This window comes from Micropterus dolomieu, linkage group LG01 (assembly GCF_021292245.1).
Source record: "Micropterus dolomieu isolate WLL.071019.BEF.003 ecotype Adirondacks linkage group LG01, ASM2129224v1, whole genome shotgun sequence".
In the NCBI taxonomy this organism is placed as follows: Eukaryota; Metazoa; Chordata; class Actinopteri; order Centrarchiformes; family Centrarchidae; genus Micropterus; species Micropterus dolomieu.
This window is the reverse complement of record NC_060150.1, coordinates 7,685,480-7,703,879: the sequence shown is the minus strand read 5'-3', so window position 1 is coordinate 7,703,879 and position 18,400 is coordinate 7,685,480. Positions and strand designations below refer to the sequence as shown.

General features: G+C 40.1%; 3 protein-coding genes across 7 annotated transcripts in view; 1 reads left to right on the top strand and 2 right to left on the bottom strand.

The window, feature by feature from the left end:
• Positions 1-6,502, bottom strand: part of LOC123974351 (metalloreductase STEAP3-like) — a 179,508-nt gene extending 173,006 nt beyond the window's left edge. Inside the window, exon 1 of the mRNA XM_046054984.1 lies at positions 5,927-6,502. The gene's annotated coding sequence lies outside the window, so the exon portion shown is untranslated. The remainder of the gene's footprint in view (positions 1-5,926) is intronic.
• LOC123974379 (L-threonine 3-dehydrogenase, mitochondrial-like) lies at positions 4,997-12,330 on the top strand. Of its 3 annotated transcripts, none has more exons than XM_046055058.1 (10): positions 4,997-5,109; positions 8,294-8,484; positions 8,614-8,656; positions 8,921-8,991; positions 9,892-10,041; positions 10,176-10,348; positions 10,490-10,580; positions 11,573-11,665; positions 11,773-11,949; positions 12,033-12,330. In XM_046055058.1, exons 2-10 carry the CDS (start codon positions 8,301-8,303, stop codon positions 12,170-12,172), a joined length of 1,122 nt encoding a protein of 373 aa, XP_045911014.1. In that variant the 5' UTR covers positions 4,997-5,109; positions 8,294-8,300; the 3' UTR covers positions 12,173-12,330. The 3 variants fall into 3 exon arrangements, with proteins under 3 accessions (XP_045911014.1, XP_045911004.1, XP_045910997.1); XM_046055048.1 differs by lacking the exon at positions 4,997-5,109 and adding an exon at positions 6,541-6,891; XM_046055041.1 differs by lacking the exon at positions 4,997-5,109 and adding an exon at positions 7,480-7,559.
• A 2,294-nt stretch (positions 12,331-14,624) lies between these two features.
• Positions 14,625-17,347, bottom strand: lg01h8orf74 (linkage group 01 C8orf74 homolog). Of its 3 annotated transcripts, none has more exons than XM_046055070.1 (5): positions 17,247-17,347; positions 16,095-16,278; positions 15,339-15,562; positions 15,013-15,168; positions 14,625-14,922 (listed from the first exon to the last, which is right to left on the bottom strand). In XM_046055070.1, the coding sequence occupies exons 1-5, from the start codon at positions 17,292-17,294 to the stop codon at positions 14,671-14,673; spliced, it is 864 nt and encodes a 287-aa protein (XP_045911026.1). In that variant the 5' UTR covers positions 17,295-17,347; the 3' UTR covers positions 14,625-14,670. The 3 variants fall into 3 exon arrangements, with proteins under 3 accessions (XP_045911026.1, XP_045911045.1, XP_045911035.1); XM_046055089.1 differs by having other exon boundaries at positions 15,375-15,562; XM_046055079.1 differs by lacking the exon at positions 17,247-17,347 and adding an exon at positions 16,933-17,071.
• Between the last annotated feature and the right edge of the window lie 1,053 nt (positions 17,348-18,400).

Here is an 18,400-nt window from a genome sequence, read left to right as displayed (position 1 = left end):
TTTAATGTTGGTCACAGATCAGCTATTAAGAAGAGAGCCATTGTTGTTTTTGGTAAATTGACCAATTAGCAGTGGTGGGAAGTAGATTTTCTCGAGTACAATTTTGGGGTAATTGTATTTAAGTTGAGTAATACCTTTTAATGCTTCTTTATTCTAAATATTGCATTTTTTACTCAACTACATTCATTTAACAGCTATAGTAACCAGCTGCTTTTCAGATATAGATTTGATCAGTTTGTGTAGATATGATGCATTGTTATAGATCACAATACTCAACATCATAGATAGTAATTAAAATTAGTTTCACATTGACAACACTAAAACGTTGCTTACATGTTCATGCATCAATAATATTCCAATATTTTCTCCACTGAGTTGGGCTATTTGGCATAATGGAGTACTTTTAATAATTATACTGCAATTACTTTTGTACTTTTTACATTAAGTGAGATTTTGAGTGCAGGACTTTTACTTGTAGTATTTTTACACTGTGGTACTGTTCATTTAGCTGACGCTTTTATCCAAAGCGACTTACAATTGCTATGCATGTCAGAGGTCGCACACCTCTGGAGCAACTAGGGGTTAAGTGTCTTGCTCAGTGTCCACACTGGTGGATGGGTCACAGTGGGGGATTGAACCCAGGTCCCTCACACCAAAGGCATAGTCTTATCCATTGCACCATCGCCACCCAAAACATCTTCCAGCACTGCCAATTACAAAACACAAGATTTAGTGCAACACTCAAAACAATTTAAATTAAATCAGGAGCCTTTAGAGTTTGTATTACATGAGACAAACGTTACAGTACATTTGCTAAAATGTGCCCACACAGCAGCAGGGGAAAACTGTATTTGAATTGTGCAGATTCAAAGTGAGAATGCACTGTGTGTGATCAGTAAGACCACTCTGTAGCTACAAAAAGAAAAGAAAACAATGTGTTCTTTACCACAGTACATTGTGGTGAAGCTACTAATTTACCGTAAATTGTATTGTTTTAACAGTATATGTAATAAAACTACAAAGAATTGCTTCATTGTGTTATTTGAAGTGTAAACTCCTTTATTTCAACCAGGAGGCAGTGGTAATTACATTCATGTGTATGTATGAAAACAATAACTATTTCCAAAAAGCATTTCCACATTAAACAAAGAATATCTTCTTTCTAATGCAAAGTCTGCCACAGAACGGAAAGCATCCCATTATTTCAGGCGAGGCAACAATGAGCAAAACAAGCCTGGAATTTGTGCATAAATTCAGACATTTGGCAGACCTCCAATATGGCAAAAAAAACACCAGAGGCTATTTAAGCAAATGAACAATAAGACATGCATCATCTATTGTGGCCCATTCTGCATGGTTAGAACTGAATCCACAAGAAAAATTGGTTTATCTCTAAAAGCTTGGAACGTGGAGGTAGACAGGACGGATAAATCCGCCCCAATGTATACTTAAATAAAAACACTGTATTTTAAGTTTATCATCCAGTGGTTTCTGTAGGGGCAGAGGATCAAGCAACTCTGAAAATTAACATTTTGAAAATGTTTCTGAAAATACACATCATTTGTTAAATATAAATCGTGTAGGGTATGTGTCGCAGTTAATAATTGGCTTTTGTGGTTATGGTAACAATCGTTATGCATGATAGGAAATAAAAAGAAATAAAAGAAGCTATGGCAGATATTTATTTTAAAAAAGGATAAAACTAATTTATTTTCCTATTTTTGCATTTGCTGGATAACAGTCAAGCCTGATTTCTTGATCTCTAGTGCCACCTGGTGGCTTCTAGTAAACAAAGACATGCACACAAACATCTAAGGTAAAGGTAAAGATATTTTATTGCCACATACACTTACATGTAACGAAATTGATTCTCTGCATTTAACCTATCCCTCAAGGGAGCAGTGGGCAGCCACTATGCATTTAATTTCAGTTAACAATAATATATGCCAATGTTTACAACTGTGGTGTAGTTGGCCTGACTTCTCAATAAAAACTGAATTTTTAAAAGACAATTGTGACTAAATTTAAGAGATTAGTTTATTTTCTGAAATTACATTTTTTTTCAATTGCTAAGATGCAATGGTGATAACTGAAGCCACTTTTTCAAAACTCTTCACACAGTCCGCATTACCAACATGCATCCTGGCCAAACAGTTAATCTCACCTGCAAAAGTCACTCAAACCACCAAAACACTTTCATATAAGCCTCAAAATAAACTCGTTCAGCCAAAACACTTGCAACAATACCCACTCAGAAAGCATACAATCTCACTCATAACAAACAGGAAGCATTATGTACATTTGTTGAACTTTTATCTTTGAAATGTGACTGATATTTTCATACTAAATCTGTATTTCATTACAGTTGTTTTCAGTCACTTTGATAAATTTCTCAGATCAGAATTGAAATCCTGCTTTTTCAACCTCCACATCATCTAGTCGCTTGTGCACATCATATGTAAAAGCAGTGTCTCAGTCTTTTGAGAAATTGCAAATAGCTCATGCTTTGACACATTTATGCAAATGATTATGTACGTTTGTCTGCTGTTTCCTACATTATCAATTGCTTACTGTATGTCATTGCTTAAGTCACTACATGCAAAATGGTAGAGCACGTCATAATCTGCATTTTCCTACATATGTCTATTAGACTTGTTTTGTAAATTTGTCCTACAGTAAATTGATGAAGTTCTGATCTGTTGTGCTGTGAATAAGAATCTGTGGCCCAATAGACAGGAACATCAACCTGACGGGGTGTTTTCATGTTTCCATTTCTTATTTTGTAATTGTTTCCGTTGTGCTATGCAGTGCTGTAAAATAGTTTTGTTTTTTTTATTTTCTGCATCACAATGACAACAAATTACAGTGCATACAGTAAAAGTGTAACTGTGAATCCTGTCCAATCTCTTGCAATGTTTACTGTAACTCTGTACTGTTGAAATTGATCTATGCCATATAGAAAAAGTACAGCCTTGTGCATTTTCAATCATTGTCATCAAAAGTTTAGCCATAGTTTACCCATACAAATAATTTTGCAAATGTACCAAAGCGACTGAGAACAAATAGAAGAAACCTGTAACATATTTTCACTTTATTGACTGTACTCTAGTATATGTTACAAGAATGAATCAGAACTACATTCAGTAATTTACTTGTGAAAAAAAGAAGTTCCTGACATTTCAGTGCTGCAATACACTTTTTTTTTCAGTTGTTTACATAGTTAACACTGGTACCTGAGACCCAATGACCACAGTCTGTAATTGATGCACCATCCCCTTGAATCAATTCTGATAAAATTCAAGCACATTTCTTGCTTTACACTCAGCTTGCAGTTTTACAGTAAAACCACATTCAAAACATTACACATATTTCTCTAAAACATAAAATGGATGTAAATGTTCAGCAAAGATTTTCTATATATATATATATATCTGTCCAGCTACAGCAAAAATGCAGGAAATTTGCAAACATTTAGTTTTGAACAGTTTTGGACACAATGTGTTAGCATTAGAAAAATGTGCTGCAGAAATATAGTGTTTTACAGGTGGTGATGGGAGAAGAGTTCATGGATTTTGGAGAAAGTGGTCATTGAATGCATTTTGTGTTAAAGCAATGAAAAATGATTCACAGTTTGGTCCACATACACTTTTGTTTCGCTGACTGTGTGAAGAGTTTTGACCATGTGACTTCAGTTTGGACCAATGCAGGTTAGCAATTGAAAAAAACTGTTAAACTGCATATTATTTAAATGAACTAGAATTAAACTACACTACACGTTTGACATGCACACGCCCCCTTCACTGTGTTCCTTTGTCAAATAATATAAATGATAATCAAGGATGGCAAGGGATTGGATAGTTGAGTCCGAACAAAAGGTATTTCTATGCAATATTAGAATGAATTTCTCCTGTGTTTTGGAGGTCCCTCCTGCGGGGCATGAACTTGTGAGATCAGCGATTTAACGAGTATGCATGCATAGATGTTTGCCTTTGTCTAAAAGTGTGTGTGTGTGTGTGTGTGTGTGTGTGTACACACTTGTCCACTACTCAGTTAGCGATGCAAGACACAGATTAATCTTCCAGCGTCCAACAGAGAATAAATCACTCGTTCATAATTAGCAGGGGCAAGGTTATAACTGACAACGAATTTCATCTTAATTACAGGAGGGAAAATTTGTTCCATTAATTTTATGGGGTTTGCATGTACACATCTCAATTTTAAGTTAATCACACCTGTCACTGTTCTAGTAAACGTCCACAACAGCTAGAGGGTCACTTAATTTATTCTCATGGGAACTGGAAAATGATTTTAATAATTAGCATGCATTGGTTTACATAAATCAATGTACCGTTTAGCTAACTGGGGCCAGCTGCTGTTTAGAGCAACAAAGAAAAAGGTATAAAGTAGGATCATGTATCATTTTAGCAACAAAGTAAACAAATTCTGATTTGTGGGACTGTTCACTTGTGAAGTACTACATCAAGCCACATAACAGTAGGTCGGAACACACAACTGATTTATGTTAACCTATATCAATGAGAATAATTGCATGTTTCAAATACATCACTTATACAGCCCTTTCTATATGCTTGGCTTACAAAACACACCCAATAAGGCCGACATTGTCACAGGCTTTGGTTGGTTGGGTGTTTTGTATTTGTTTCTGTGTTCATTCCCTGCCCTTGTGTTTGCTCTTCTCTGTAGTATGTGTTACTTTGTTTATTAGTTAGATTTACTTGTTATGAGTTCATCAGTGTTTTTAGTCTTGTTTCTATGTTCTTTACTTCTGTAGGTTTTGTCTATAAGTCACTCATGTTGTCTGTTATGTTTCATGTTGTGACATTGTTCCTTGATTGTCTTAGTGGTCTCACCTGTGTGTAATTAGTTTCTCCCTCACCTGTGTATTTAAGGGTTTGTCTGTCTTTCACTTGTTGCCAGTTAATTTTTGATATTGCTGTGGATGTTTCCTGTATTGTCCCGTGTTTCTAGTTTTAGTTTATCTCTACAGGAGTCTCTTTGTGTTTTGAGTTTAAGTCTCCAGTTTAGTTTCGCGTCTCTCGGTTCCTTGTGGATAATTCTCTCATTTTGGACTTTGTTTTCACCTGCGCTGTAAGTTTTCACTTTAGTTGCAATAAACCTCACCAACTCTCCAGTTTCCGTGTCAGTGTCTGCATTTGGGTCCTGAACTTCAGTTCTCTAACAGACACTGCTACAGTTAAAATATTCTGGATTCTCTCAACCAACTAGACCTACCTTCTGCGCATGGCTCATGCACATCACACACAGTGATGCAAATGCAAACGACAAATAAATCCAAATTTGTATACAGCAGCAACAATACAACACATTCAGTACAGGACACAACAAGAACCCAGCAGGGAGTTAAATATTCAGCCACAGAGAGACATTTAGCCATCAGGAAAGAAATCAGCAAAGAGAGATACATACACAAAGACAGAAGACTGTATCTGTATAATATGGTTCTGGGAGTATCTGGGCACTATTATTTTACTTTGAACCAAATACCTATACTCTTTGTGCAAAGGCACACCAGCATATGTATTTTTAAGCTAAGTGGTTTTAATGTTGAAACCACTTTTACGAAAATGTTTAATTCTTGTTTAATTGAGTCTGTTCTAATATTCTCTTTAACCTGCTGGTTTGTCCTTAAAAAACAGAAACCGGTTGGAAGGAATTGTTCAGACTGTGCAGTAAAATTGCATGCATAAATCTGAATGACCTCTCCCAAATACAGAAAGTCAGAACCAGGAAGAAGGTCCAGTCTGTCCTCCCTGACCCTAGTCACCCCTTGATCAGGGAGTTCAGGTTGCTCCTATCCTGACATCCCTAAGTATTTTGTGTAGGCTGTATGGTGTATCACATGCCAACAAATTGCCCCTTAGTTGATATTAAAGATTTACCTTACCTTATCTTGTTTTTGATGTCGACGTTGATTCACCTTTCCTTCGTTTATAAAAAGTTGTTTGTCATGTAATGTCCCACTGCAGGTGTTGCTCTGGTGGCCATTTATTTGTTGGTTGACAAGTCCTTACATCTTCTCTCTCCATTGCTAATAGCCGCTGTCATTAGCAGCAATACAAAACTAGCTAACTCTGCCCTTTGTTGAATTTAAATAATGTCGCTAAACTTCCCTTGTTTGTTGAAAGGCCGGAGTGTGTTTGGCTTCACAATTCACTTCAGTTTCTTTTTCCAGAAACGTGCATTCATGGTTAACGTTATAGAGAGTGACAGACGCCATCCTGTTCCTGACACTTAGTAAGTTAGTTTATAACCAGCTTCACCATTGCAGTCCTGCACTGGGTTGCTACAGCTTTGTGTAGCTTTTTCCTTCTTATTTAGGGTGTAAAGTCAACAATAGAGGCTTAACTAACTACTTGTTCGTTTGTAACTACACCAGCTTCTAAAGTTGGTTGTAACACAATTACATCTCTTTAAAGGCTTCTGCACCATAGCAACCGTTTTGCTCACTCATTGCTTAGCTGTTTGAAACGTCACGACACTACAAGGATTCTGGGAAAATAGCCCATAGCAAAGTGAGGTCTGAGTTTCATATACAGTCTCTGATGCGCACTTGCGAAAGAGGGCGCTGATGATGTCCCCTTGAGAACAACATTAGAGGATCGGGACACCCTACGGTCTTGCACCCTTTAGCCAGAAGCGCATTGAAGGACACAAGTGCGGATGTCTCGCTTACTACGGATTTTATTTTGAAAATGATAACAGGAAGCTTGGACTTTATTTGGACAGGGCATAGTAGCCAAGCCTCTCGAGCTATAAGCCAATCACAGTGGAACAAACCTCTTCGCGTTTCATCACAATCGCCGGCTGGGAGAAGGAAGTCGTCCTTTCATTTTTCCAGCGCTTATCAAAGTAAGAAATTGTATTTATACGATATACGTTTCATGTATGTTACGGTTTAATGACAGCGAGGCTAACGTCAAAGATGAAGATGTTACGTTTGTCTGGCAGATACCTTATCAGCCACTGCTAGAATAGCAGCATTATCTTGGTTGAACACAAGTGTCACGTCGATCTCTTTTGTAAAAACGCCTAACTTTACTAAAACGTCTGTGTTCAAACACGTAAATCGCGTAAAACAGGGCGTAACGCATTTTAAATAATCCGTTTGCGCACTGTTTGCAATTCTGCAGTGTACCCACACCAGATAGAACAGCTTTCCAATTTACACTTCACTTACAGTTACAGTTTGTCTGTTGAGTGTGTCAGAGTGGCATTTGTTTAGTTGGAAAACCTGAAGCTGCAGTGTGTGTTGCTGTAATAAAAGTGTCACATGTTCAGGTTATTTCAGGTGTCCATTAAGTTTCCTTCGCCAAGAGGTTAAAATTATACTATACAAACATAATATCCATTGCAGGGCTACTGGATTGCATTATTTACTAATTTTACAGGCGTTTCTGCTTTGGCCACATTAATCCGGCTGCCCCTGTATGCTTAAAGGTGGTCTGGGATATAGATGAAGTGGTCTAAATTTAGACCAAGTCAGCAGCAGGCTAATCTGAGATGGGTGCGGGGGTTAGGTAAGACTTAATTCACATATATGTGTTTATTTTTACTGTTCTGTCTTAATAAATACACAGCATATACCTTTTAATTTAGGTTGCTTCATCTTAGGTTTTAATAAGCCTTCTCAATTAGTCTAGAGGTGAAGGTTTAGACAGAGAGAGTGGAAGAAAAACATAGATGATCAAACATAGATATGCAGAATAAATTATAAAGGTAGGGTACATATCATGGCAGTGTCAAGATGGACTTTGTTTTCCAAATGTCAGGCTGTTTAAAGTTAAGATGAAACTTACATACTATCATCTGTTGCTGCTGTTTACATTCACCCCAGATGGAAGTTCAAAAAATACACTGTGGAATGTTCGGGGTGTTTACGTGTATGTATAGCTCACGACCATAGACTGCTCGCGTCACCCCTTAACTGTGATATAGTATCATGGCCTGAAGTGAGCTATTGCTTTTATAAAACGGTTACCAAGTATGGCAAAAAGAAAGTAGGCTGACAGACGCACTACAATTTGACTTTATTTCATCAACAGACATTTCTTTATGAATACAAAAAGTAGTTCCACCAGGTTGCCAGTGTGACACCAAAATCTGTGACCTATCAAATGTCATATCATTTGTTGTGCAGCAACTAAAAAACTGTCCACTGTCAGTAAACCATAATTGTAGTAGCTGCGCACGCGCAGTATTTTAGAAAACTTCGGCTAAGTGCCCCTGTCATTGTTTCTGTTAATGCACGGAGGTGTACGATGCTGGTGGTGCAGTTGCTGAGGGGTGCAGTAAAGCATGCTGGGAGTAGGCCCCACTGCAGTGTCAAGCAGTTGATCTCAGCAATACGTGGCATCAGCTCATCCCCACAACAGTTATGTGCTTTTGGGAGAACTCATCCGTCATCCTGCACTGAAACTGACCACCCCAAAGTCCTCATCACTGGTTGGTTCATGGTTTTTAGTTTCTTGATTTTCTGAATTTCCTCCTCAAATGTTCTCTTTATAGTATCAAGTCAAACACTGTCACAGTGATATTTGATCTCTACTAATTTGTCCCTTTTTTTTTTAATAGGAGGGCTTGGACAGCTGGGGGTGGGGATCGCCAATTTGCTGAGGTAAGGAGTTCACATAACTTCCTATTTCAGTTGTTAATCTATTTCCAAAGGTGGCATAGTAGTTGTAGTTCAGTAGCAAATTTTTGCAGGTGAAGAGTTACAGCAAGTGCCACCAGTACTTGTTGGTCAAAGACTGTATAATCTGGGATGCATTCTGAGGCTCAAAAAGGCTGTGAAAACAGTTATTACAAATGTCTCATGGTGCCAGAAGGCCTGAAAAAGCTAGTTTTCCCAGAACTAACCATATTGATGTTTCATCCTTAGGAGACAATTTGGAAAAAACAACGTGATCCTGTCTGACATTAGGAAACCCCCCATCCATGTCTACCATAACGGTATGTGTTTGTGTACACGCACTCATTTCACTTACTTTTTAATGTGAACTGAGCATTGCTAGCTGTTTACCAAGTTTCCAAAGTTGTAAGATCCTGTGAGTATTACAAAACGTTGTGCAGTATTTTGTCTGATAAGCCTTTAAAGGCATTAATCTGTTATTAAATGGGACTTTCTGGATCGTGTTTCATTGTTTCACCATCAGCATGTCCCCACCAATGAAGAACTGTTTGTGGTCTGAGTCCCTGTTTAGGACTGGACAGCCTTTGAATTGAAGTGTGCAGAGCAGGCAAGATAATATATGTGGAAGAAATTCTTGTGAGCTAGTCTGCGCTTATTGATGAAGAAGGTTTCAGGAGCCTCAGGAATTATTATAGGTTCTTGGCTGAGAAGAAAATGGCAAGAGCAGTACAGAGTGAGAACACAGTGCAGTGCCAAACCAAATCTCAAGTTTTCTTCATGGTCCATAGTATTTGTCTCTTTACTGTCCCTATGCAGTCTTCGATGTACCCCTACAGGGTCATTTTTTACTGGCCTAAATATGTGTAACCATCTTATTGGAAGTTGAACTAAGTCACGTTGGGTTACATTCTAAGGGCAGACGCAAAAGCAGCATATCTCTCATCAGTGACTGTCTAGGCAACAACTCCACCCAGTTGTTGTCATGCACACACAGAGGAAGACAGCAGATTGACCTATTGCTAGAGAGACAGAGGTCTGCGAGTGATCTGAATGCAACATCTATGTAACCTGTTCATTACTTTTTACCCACATTAAGTCCCCTACATAAAAATTAAACATCTGAGCAATACTTCCAGGCATGCACTTGGTTTCCACATAAGTGTCCACAACTGAGTGGGTAGACCTTGTTCAAAAGATGCTATCTTTTTGCATGCATGCAGGTCCATTCATCTTCTCAGACATCCTGGACTATAAGAACCTCAGGGAGATCGTGGTCAACAACAACATCAGCTGGCTTGTCCACTACTCCGCTGTGCTGTCCGCCGTGGGAGAGAACAACGTTGCACTGGCCAAAGAGGTCAACATCACGGGTACATGCACGTACACTTGCGTAATAATAATATTACTGTGAAACTACTGAAGATAAGACTCTTTATTACAGATTCTACAGCATTTAGAGCCATCCCAACACAGACTCTTATGCACAGCCTCTCTCTCTTTGTAGGTCTCCATAACATATTAGACATAGCAACCGAACATGGTCTGCGTGTGTTTATCCCCAGTACAATCGGTGCCTTCGGTCCCTCCTCACCCAGGGACCCCACCCCTGACCTGTGTGTGCAGAGGCCGCGCACCATCTACGGTGTCTCCAAGGTCCATGCAGAGCTGATGGGTGAGGTGAGACACACACCGTTCACGCAGATCTACAGTTCTGACAGACATGCACAAAGACATCTCAAGTTCCTACAGTTTTCTTCAGTGCTTGACAACAAATCCCCGGAGAGCCTGATGATGCTTTGCCTCTCCTCTCTTTGTCAGTACTACCACCACAGGTATGGGCTGGATTTCCGCTGTCTCAGGTATCCAGGCATCATCTCAGCTGACTCCCAGCCTGGAGGAGGAACCACAGGTAAGCAGGTCTGAGGAGGAAGTGTTTAAGGCGTAACCTACCTAAGCCATGGTAGGTTTTATCTGTTATCTCTTGCTGTCTCATCAGCCAGATAGATTAGCTTAGCACAAAAACAGCTAGCCTGGCTCTGTCCAATGTTGACAATATCCGCGTACAAGCTCTAAGTACCTCTAAGTAACTTGATATATCTTGTTTTTTTTAAAGAGGTTGTATTATGCTTTTTGTATTTTTTTATATATATATATATATATGAACTGCCTGAAAATGGCTCAATCGTACTTCAGCCTTTACTTCCTAAACTGTCATTTTGTAACATGCACCATAAGGTCATAATGCTCGCCTAGCAGCTAGTGTAGCACGCCCTCAAAAACACGGGTGGGGAAACACACTGAGCTGTAGCACACACAGTGACAAGATATCCGCCCGCTGCCACCTGTCATCCCCACTCTCCCTACTGAACATTGGATACCCACCAAGCAGTTAATGGACTGTGATTTAGAGACGGTGCACAGTTGAATCGTTACGTATGAAAGATCAATTTGTTACAAGTGAATAACTTAACACTCTGAAATGTCTTGCTCAAGTCCAGGTTAGGGAGCTGGTTTGGGAACATGTATGACTGAAGTCCCAGCTGCTGAAGGAGCTTTGTTTGTATGTTTTTTTGAAAATTAAACCATGTACGGGTACAACCCCTAAATAAAATGATAAACCTGAAAGCATAATGTGACCTCTTTAATCTGTAATAGAAAGTGTAAAAACAACAACTTCTGGTTGTACAAAGGGGGGTAATGTAACTATTTCTTGGCCTGATGAAGTGTCATCCTGGAGAGTCCCCTGGTTGCCTGAGGACCTAACTTTGATGATAACACTCAAGTTACTGCGCCTGGGCAAGAAATAGTCAAAGTAATAGTTTGTATGGATTAAACAGACAATGTATAACATGTTCTAGTTTTGCCTGTCCTAATCTGCTGATCTGTTTGTCCATTTCCCAGACTACGCTGTGCAGATCTTCCACGCAGCTGTGAAGACTGGTTGTTTTGAATGCAACCTGCGCAGTGACACACGGCTTCCTATGATGTACATTGGTAATGCCAGACTTTGTAAATTTGTGGTAGAAAAATGGGTGATATTAATACTGTAATCCTCTTTGACCTCCATCTCTTTGTGTTCCTCTTAACCTCCTTCTGTTCAGATGACTGTCTCAGGGCTACTCTAGAGTTCCTGCAGGCCCCGGCAGACACACTAGTTAGCCGCACCTACAATATCAACGCTATGAGCTTTACACCGCATGACCTCACCCAGGAGATACAGAAAGTCCTGCCTGACCTCAAGGTCACCTATAATGTGGATCCAGTCCGGCAGGCTATAGGTGAGATTGCAGATATCATACTATCACAACAACGGTGTTTTGGCAGGATGCCATTACCAAATATCTTTTCTGTCTCTTCTCAGCGGACGGCTGGCCACTGGCATTAGAGGACAGCGCAGCGAGGCAGGACTGGGGCTGGAAGCATGAGTATGACCTCCCAGAGCTGGTGCAGTCCATGCTGAGTCACATCACTATGGGCAGCCAGCTGGCACAAGCCTACTGAACCGTTTGTAGCATTTTAGCAACTACATACAAAGTTTTATTTGAATTTATATGACTGAGGAATTTAAGAGCGTTTTTAACCATCACTATTTTTTACATTTACATTTACTCATTTGGCAGACGCTTTTATCCAAAGCGACTTACATTTGAGGAACAACATACAAGCATCAACAGAGCATCAAATACAGATCTACAACTGACAATACATACTAGTAAGAGCAGCAATAAATACTAGTAAAAGCTCATAGTACATATCACATCAATGGGGTAAATACCTAGGGACGGAAGTAAGAGTTAACAAAAAGTGCAATCAATACAAGATAATTGTAGGGGATAGAAGAAGAAGAGCACAGGAAGTGCATGTTAGAGGTTAGGAGTTAGAGGTGTTATAAGAGGAAGTGTTCTCGGAAGTGATGAGTTTTCAAGAGCTTCTTGAAGTTAGAGAGGGACGCCCCTGCTCTGATGGCTCGTTCCACCATCGTGGTGTCACAGATGTGAATAGCCGGGCCTGGGATTGCTTTGTTTGAAGGGATGGCAGAGCCAGGCGGCGTTCGTTGGAGGAGCGTAGCGGACGAGAAGGAAGGTAAGTTTGTATTATGGAGTTTAGGTAGATGGGTGCAGACCCAGTAGTCACTCTGTATGCAGCATTAGTGACTTGAATTTGATTCTGGAGGCCACGGGGAGCCAGTGGAAGTCACTGAGTAATGGAGTGACATGAGTCCTTTTGGGCTGATCAAAAACCAGACGCGCTGCTACGTTCTGAACCATTTGTAAGGGTTTCGCTGCACAAGCTTGAAGACCTGCTAGGAGGGCATTGCAATAGTCGAGGCGAGAGATAACCATGGCCTGTACCAGAAGCTGGGTGGCGTACTGAGTGAGGTAGGGCCTGATTTTCTTTATGTTGTATAGAGCAAAGCGGCATGACAGAGAGACAGCAGCAACATGGTCTGAAAAGGACAGCTGGTTATCAATCATGACACCCAAGTTTCTCACCACCCTGGTTGGAGTGATGGTTGAGGAGTCAATTTGTAGTTTGATGTTATGGTGGATAGATTGCTTGGCTGGAATGACCAAGAGTTCAGTCTTAGAGAGGTTTAGTTGAAGGTGACAAGCCTTCATCCATGCAGATATGTCCGAGAGACAGTCCGTGATCCGCGCCGAGACAGTGGGATCGCCTGGCGGGAAGGATAGGTATAGTTGCGTATCGTCTGCGTAGCAGTGGTAAGTGAAGCCGAGCGAATGATCGGCCCCCAGTGAGGGTTAAAAGTTCCTATGTCTTAACAAAATCACCAAGTCTTACCTTAAACCTTAAGATCCTAAATTATTAACAAATAAATTCAGACGGGGGGGTTTAGGATTGAGATCAGTAAATTTAATACTACCAATTTGACAATGAAACAAAGGAATAAACTTTAATATCAGAGGTAAAAAAAAAACATTCCAGACCACTCAATATGGTATTTTTGATTAGATTTGTGATTTGCACCCATCTCCATTTCTGACCATGCTCTTCTCCCTCCTCATTTGTCCATCTCATCCCTCTTTTCCTGTCTATTGTTCATCCATCCAGCTTTTGTGTAAAACCAATGTTGTGCCACAAGCTCATGCTGGATATTATCACTAAGTTACTCAACTTTTAAAGACAGTTTACTTCTATCTCTCAAATGAGTGTATTTATGTCATGTTGTGTTCTGTAAGTATGCAAAGACTTTGCCAGCCTATTGTATATGCATCTGTCATCTGTTGATGATGCTAAAAGCTTGCCTTAGGGGGCGCTTCTGCCATCCAGTTGGCTTTGAGTAAGAGCTGCACTCCAACTGGTCACCAATATGTACTGTAACCATACATACTGAAAAGGCTTTACCTCGGGTACTGTTACTCTAGAAACTGGTAACCCCAACTAGCTGCACTGTAGGGATACTTTATAGATTTTAACCGTAGTTGCCTGCAGCTGTATCCTCATGTGATAGTTGTGTTTTCAGGAAGTGAAACCTAGCCGGAAGAATGGCTTCTAAAAGCTACTTGACCTTTGCACTAGGTGCTTTTAATATTTATTTTATTTAATTTGAATCATGTTTATTGTTGCTTTCAGTTTAGTAGCTGCAGTCTTGGTGCTAAATATTTGTGAACATTGAGTCAATGAATGCAGGAAAATGGAGCTCTACTTAAATGACTAAGCTCTGTGGAAGAGACATGTAGAATGAAGGGAGCGGGTATTAGAGCTCGCTGTTTGTTTGTTTTTTATGTTGACGTTTTCTTTAATTCTATTATTTGCAGCTTTTGCTGTCAAATCAAAAAAATGACTTTTTTGAAAAAATAAATAATGTATGAAACCAGTTCTTATGACATTTCTTTTGTAAGAAACATGGTCTATGCACATGATCAAAACCCGGTTGTGAACATTTTTGTAGTCCAGTCTATTTTTGACAATTAACCTGACATCAAATTTCCAGTACAGTAGTGAGATTCATTTATTTGTTTTCTTCATGTTAGCTTTATTCACACTGCATTCCCAGACTCCCTCAGTCCTGCTTTTGCTGTGTGCAGCTTTGCCTTTGCTTGTGCATCTGGAAGTAAGTTGACGTGACCTGTGTTGGAAGTAACAGGGTTGTGGAGCCTCCCGGTGGCCAATGCTGCCTGCTGCAGTTTGAGCTGCAGGATGTCACTGAGCAGGGAGGTCTCTTGGTTCAGACTTGCCAGCACCTGGCCTTCTGTGGCCCTCACAGCTGCACGAACCAACGCCAAAACACCCTACAGAATGGCAGACACAATGAAACATGTTTCCAAATGCTTTCACTGGTTTTCTGTTTTGTATTCCTTTGTGAGTCCTCTTTATGATACCTCCTTGTCCAGTTGCTCATCCTCAGGAACATCAACCTCCCCCAGAGTTACCCTTGACCCTTCTCGAAGCAGCTGCAGCTTCTCCTCCTTATGTCGCAACATTGAGCTGAGCTCAGCTTGATGACGCTGATGCTCCCACTCATGCAGATCTGTGCCCTGGGGCACAAGTACAATGCATTGATCAGCAAGGGACACTTAAGCAGATGCATTAAGTTCACTGCAGCATCATCAGATATTCAAGCCCGAATCTGCATTAAATGACCCGTCTGTCAAGTTGTTAGTCTGCCTGGTTGATAGTCAGTCACTGATTACAAGGGGTTCATTACCTGTGCTAGAGGACAGGGTGTGGGTGGTAACTGCACCTCTAAGTGTAGCTGAGCGATGGACATGTTAGCAGCTCCCCCTACCACCGCCTGGAAAAGCCTCCGCCGGTTGATGCAGGTGTCTGTGAGGAACTGGGTGAACTTATGTTGGTGGACAGAGGTAAGGTTTGGCAAATGCTCAGGCAGCGCTTCTCTCAGTAGGGACAGTAGTTTGGGTACGTCAAGATCTGATCAATAGAAGACAAAGTCCAGAAGCTGGAGAGAAGGTTTATTAACGTACAATTTGTGCTCTGCAGCTATGAAAAAAGATCAGCTCAAAAACCTACACAGCTTCCAACTCTAAGTGTTATGGACCTGCATGAATAATACTGCATTTAATAAGACAGACAGGGAATGAATCACTGGAAATGACTCACTTAAATTTGGGTTCCAGGGTTGGAAATCAATTACAGTAGATGATCAATAATAACATGAATTCATATGAATTTTGTGTGTTTCTAGTGCAGAAAAGTGCAAAACCATGTTTTTGTGTTGCCATGCATAGATTTTTCAACAACACTTTCAGCAACACAGCAACTGAAATTCACAAACAGATAATAACCGAGTGAATCAGTGGGTACAGAACATCACATTTGTTGCACTCTCAGGAAACACAGTGCTTTCCCTGATGGCCACATTAAGACTCCTTGATCACGACCTCCAGGTGAAGCACTGTCACCTGCAAGGCCTCTGTACAGTACACTGCTATGTAGCTCTGACCGTCCAGCTGCGGGAAGAGGTCTTTGGCGATCACAGCTGCCCGGATCACGTCAGGCCAGGGGAAGCCACAGGCCGCAGAGAACATGGCGACTTCATACACAAACTCCTGATGGAAGCCCCGGCGTTCATCGCAGAACTCGGGCCATGAGAAGTGGCAGCTGAGCCTCTGCACGCCAGCCTCTCTCTGTCAAAGCACACAGGTCATTTGTTAATTGTTACTGAATTATTGTTAATGCATTGATGTAGAAGTAGCATTTTAATGCTGTAGGTAACTCTTATCTATCTCACAACTCAACTGCTGTCATTATGATTCACTCAATTCACACACATTGCTTTTGCTCACTGGCCTTACAAGCAAGTCGTTGGACTGGGAGGGGAAAAGTAAATGAGTATACAGGGCCTTCATGTGAGGAGGGCCCACAAAGATACTAGATCAAATAGCAATAGATGCATGGAGGGGCCAATAGAGTATGCTTATGTACAGAGCCCAGATTTTTGTGTGACGCCCCTGCTTTTCAGGTGGATTATTATACTATGTTTGGTGCATCTGTTACAGTGAACAGACTACCTGAGGCCATTATATTGTTAATTCATAATCTGCAAAGTAACTGGAGTTGTCAAATAAATCTAGTAGCGTTACAAGTACACTATTCTATTCTGAAATGTAGTGGAGGAGAGATATAAAGTAGCATAAAATGTAAATATTCAAGTACAAATGCCTCAAAAGTCACACACTGTATTTGAGTAAATCTACTTACCTGATCTAACTGATACTTTAATAATTACAATTTCACAACTTCACAATGTAAAACATTAAGTTTAAATCTTAAGTAAGTACCTGGAAGCTATTAATAAAAGTGGTGTGAGGGAGCATTCAGTTAATGGCCCATCTGAGCTGACAATTTGTTGAAGAAAATAGATGGCCTACTATATTTCTGGCCCCAGAGATATAGTCGTCAGTTTTAGGGGCCAATGCAAGGTTTGAAGGTGAAAAGAATCTGCAAAAGCATGTTTTTTTAACTTAGCGTTAACTCTTACAATATGTTTGGGTTGATTATGATCGTGTTGTAAAAAAAAAATCCTGGCAGCATTTGAAGGCACCACAATAACACGACTTTTAATTAGTAGTTAATTAATTGAACACCCGCCTACCTGGTGTCTCGCTATCTGTGCTATTTCATTCTCTGTGAGGGAATCCATCCTTAACAACCGACACAAGCGCACTCGGTTGTCATTGGAGAGGGACGCGGGCGCGTAGGTGGGACGCTGTCAACGTGATGACGTCGCACACACGTATGCATCTCTGGCTGATGGTATGTTCAGCTAGATATTTCATATTATCTGCAGCACGAAGCTTTATGTTTAAGTTAATTACTTAATGAAAAAAAGACTTTTAAATCATATCAAATTCAATCAACTAATTATCCGCAACATATTCTAAAACATTCACATAGTTAATTAGCCTAATAAGGTCAGCTGACACTTGTTGTATCCGAGGTTTAATGGCGACTGCTTGAGACAGACTGATATTGTGTTGTCAGTGAGTTTGCTAGTAACTGATCTGTCAAATATAATTAGGTAGGTTGGTCAGTTCGGGAATGCCACAGATGGCCTCAAGCAGGTGTAATCCTCTTTAACATGAACCCCACTCCTCCTCCTCCTCCTCCGCTCTTCTCATCTCTTCTCCACCACCTATTGTTCCTTAAGAAATAAATCGGATGAGAGAGGGTTTTCCAATGTAAAGATAACGGATTGAGATTATGTCAAACTAGCCATATCAACATTACACCATTTCCGGTGGTGCATTTACAAATAAAGGTTGTTTAGCTGAATTACAAATCCTTAAAAAAATCTATTTTGTGTACTAATCACATTAGATACATGAAAATCAAACCTGTTTTATACTTGTAAAAACTTTATTGCAAATCAAAACAGACTAAGTGAGCAGTAGTAGCTTCTTGAAATGCATTGCTGTGTTGGTTGGTAATAGTGGTTCTGCTAAATCACAGGTAATTTCCATAGCAGGTCCAAGGTGGATTCAGCTTTCTGAGTAATGATTTTATCCCGCTGGGGGGGTTTTGGAGTCAAATTTCAATATGAACAATTCTGTTTCTGCACACTGAAAACAGACACTTAGAAAAACTTTTTATTTTTATTCTATACATGTAATGCAAGTAGCCTAATCCTTTTTTGGATATTGGGCACTTTTCCAAATCTGCAGTGTTGGGGAGTAGTTACATGCAGTTTAAAATAAATGTAACTGTAATTCGTTACTAGGATAAATGTGTAATTAAATTACAGTTACT

Coding starts and splice junctions, on each gene's coding strand:
- LOC123974379 (XM_046055041.1), top strand. Junction 10,581..11,572: donor GCCTGGAGGAGGAACCACAG/GTAAGCAGGTCT, acceptor TCCATTTCCCAG/ACTACGCTGTGCAGATCTTC. Junction 11,666..11,772: donor GCTTCCTATGATGTACATTG/GTAATGCCAGAC, acceptor CCTTCTGTTCAG/ATGACTGTCTCAGGGCTACT.
- lg01h8orf74 (XM_046055070.1), bottom strand. CDS start 17,294: ATGGATTCCCTCACAGAGAATGAAATAGCACAGATAGCGAGACACCAG. Junction 15,563..16,094: donor CCTCTTCCCGCAGCTGGACG/GTCAGAGCTACA, acceptor TCTATTGATCAG/ATCTTGACGTACCCAAACTA. Junction 14,923..15,012: donor ATGAGCAACTGGACAAGGAG/GTATCATAAAGA, acceptor GCCATTCTGTAG/GGTGTTTTGGCGTTGGTTCG.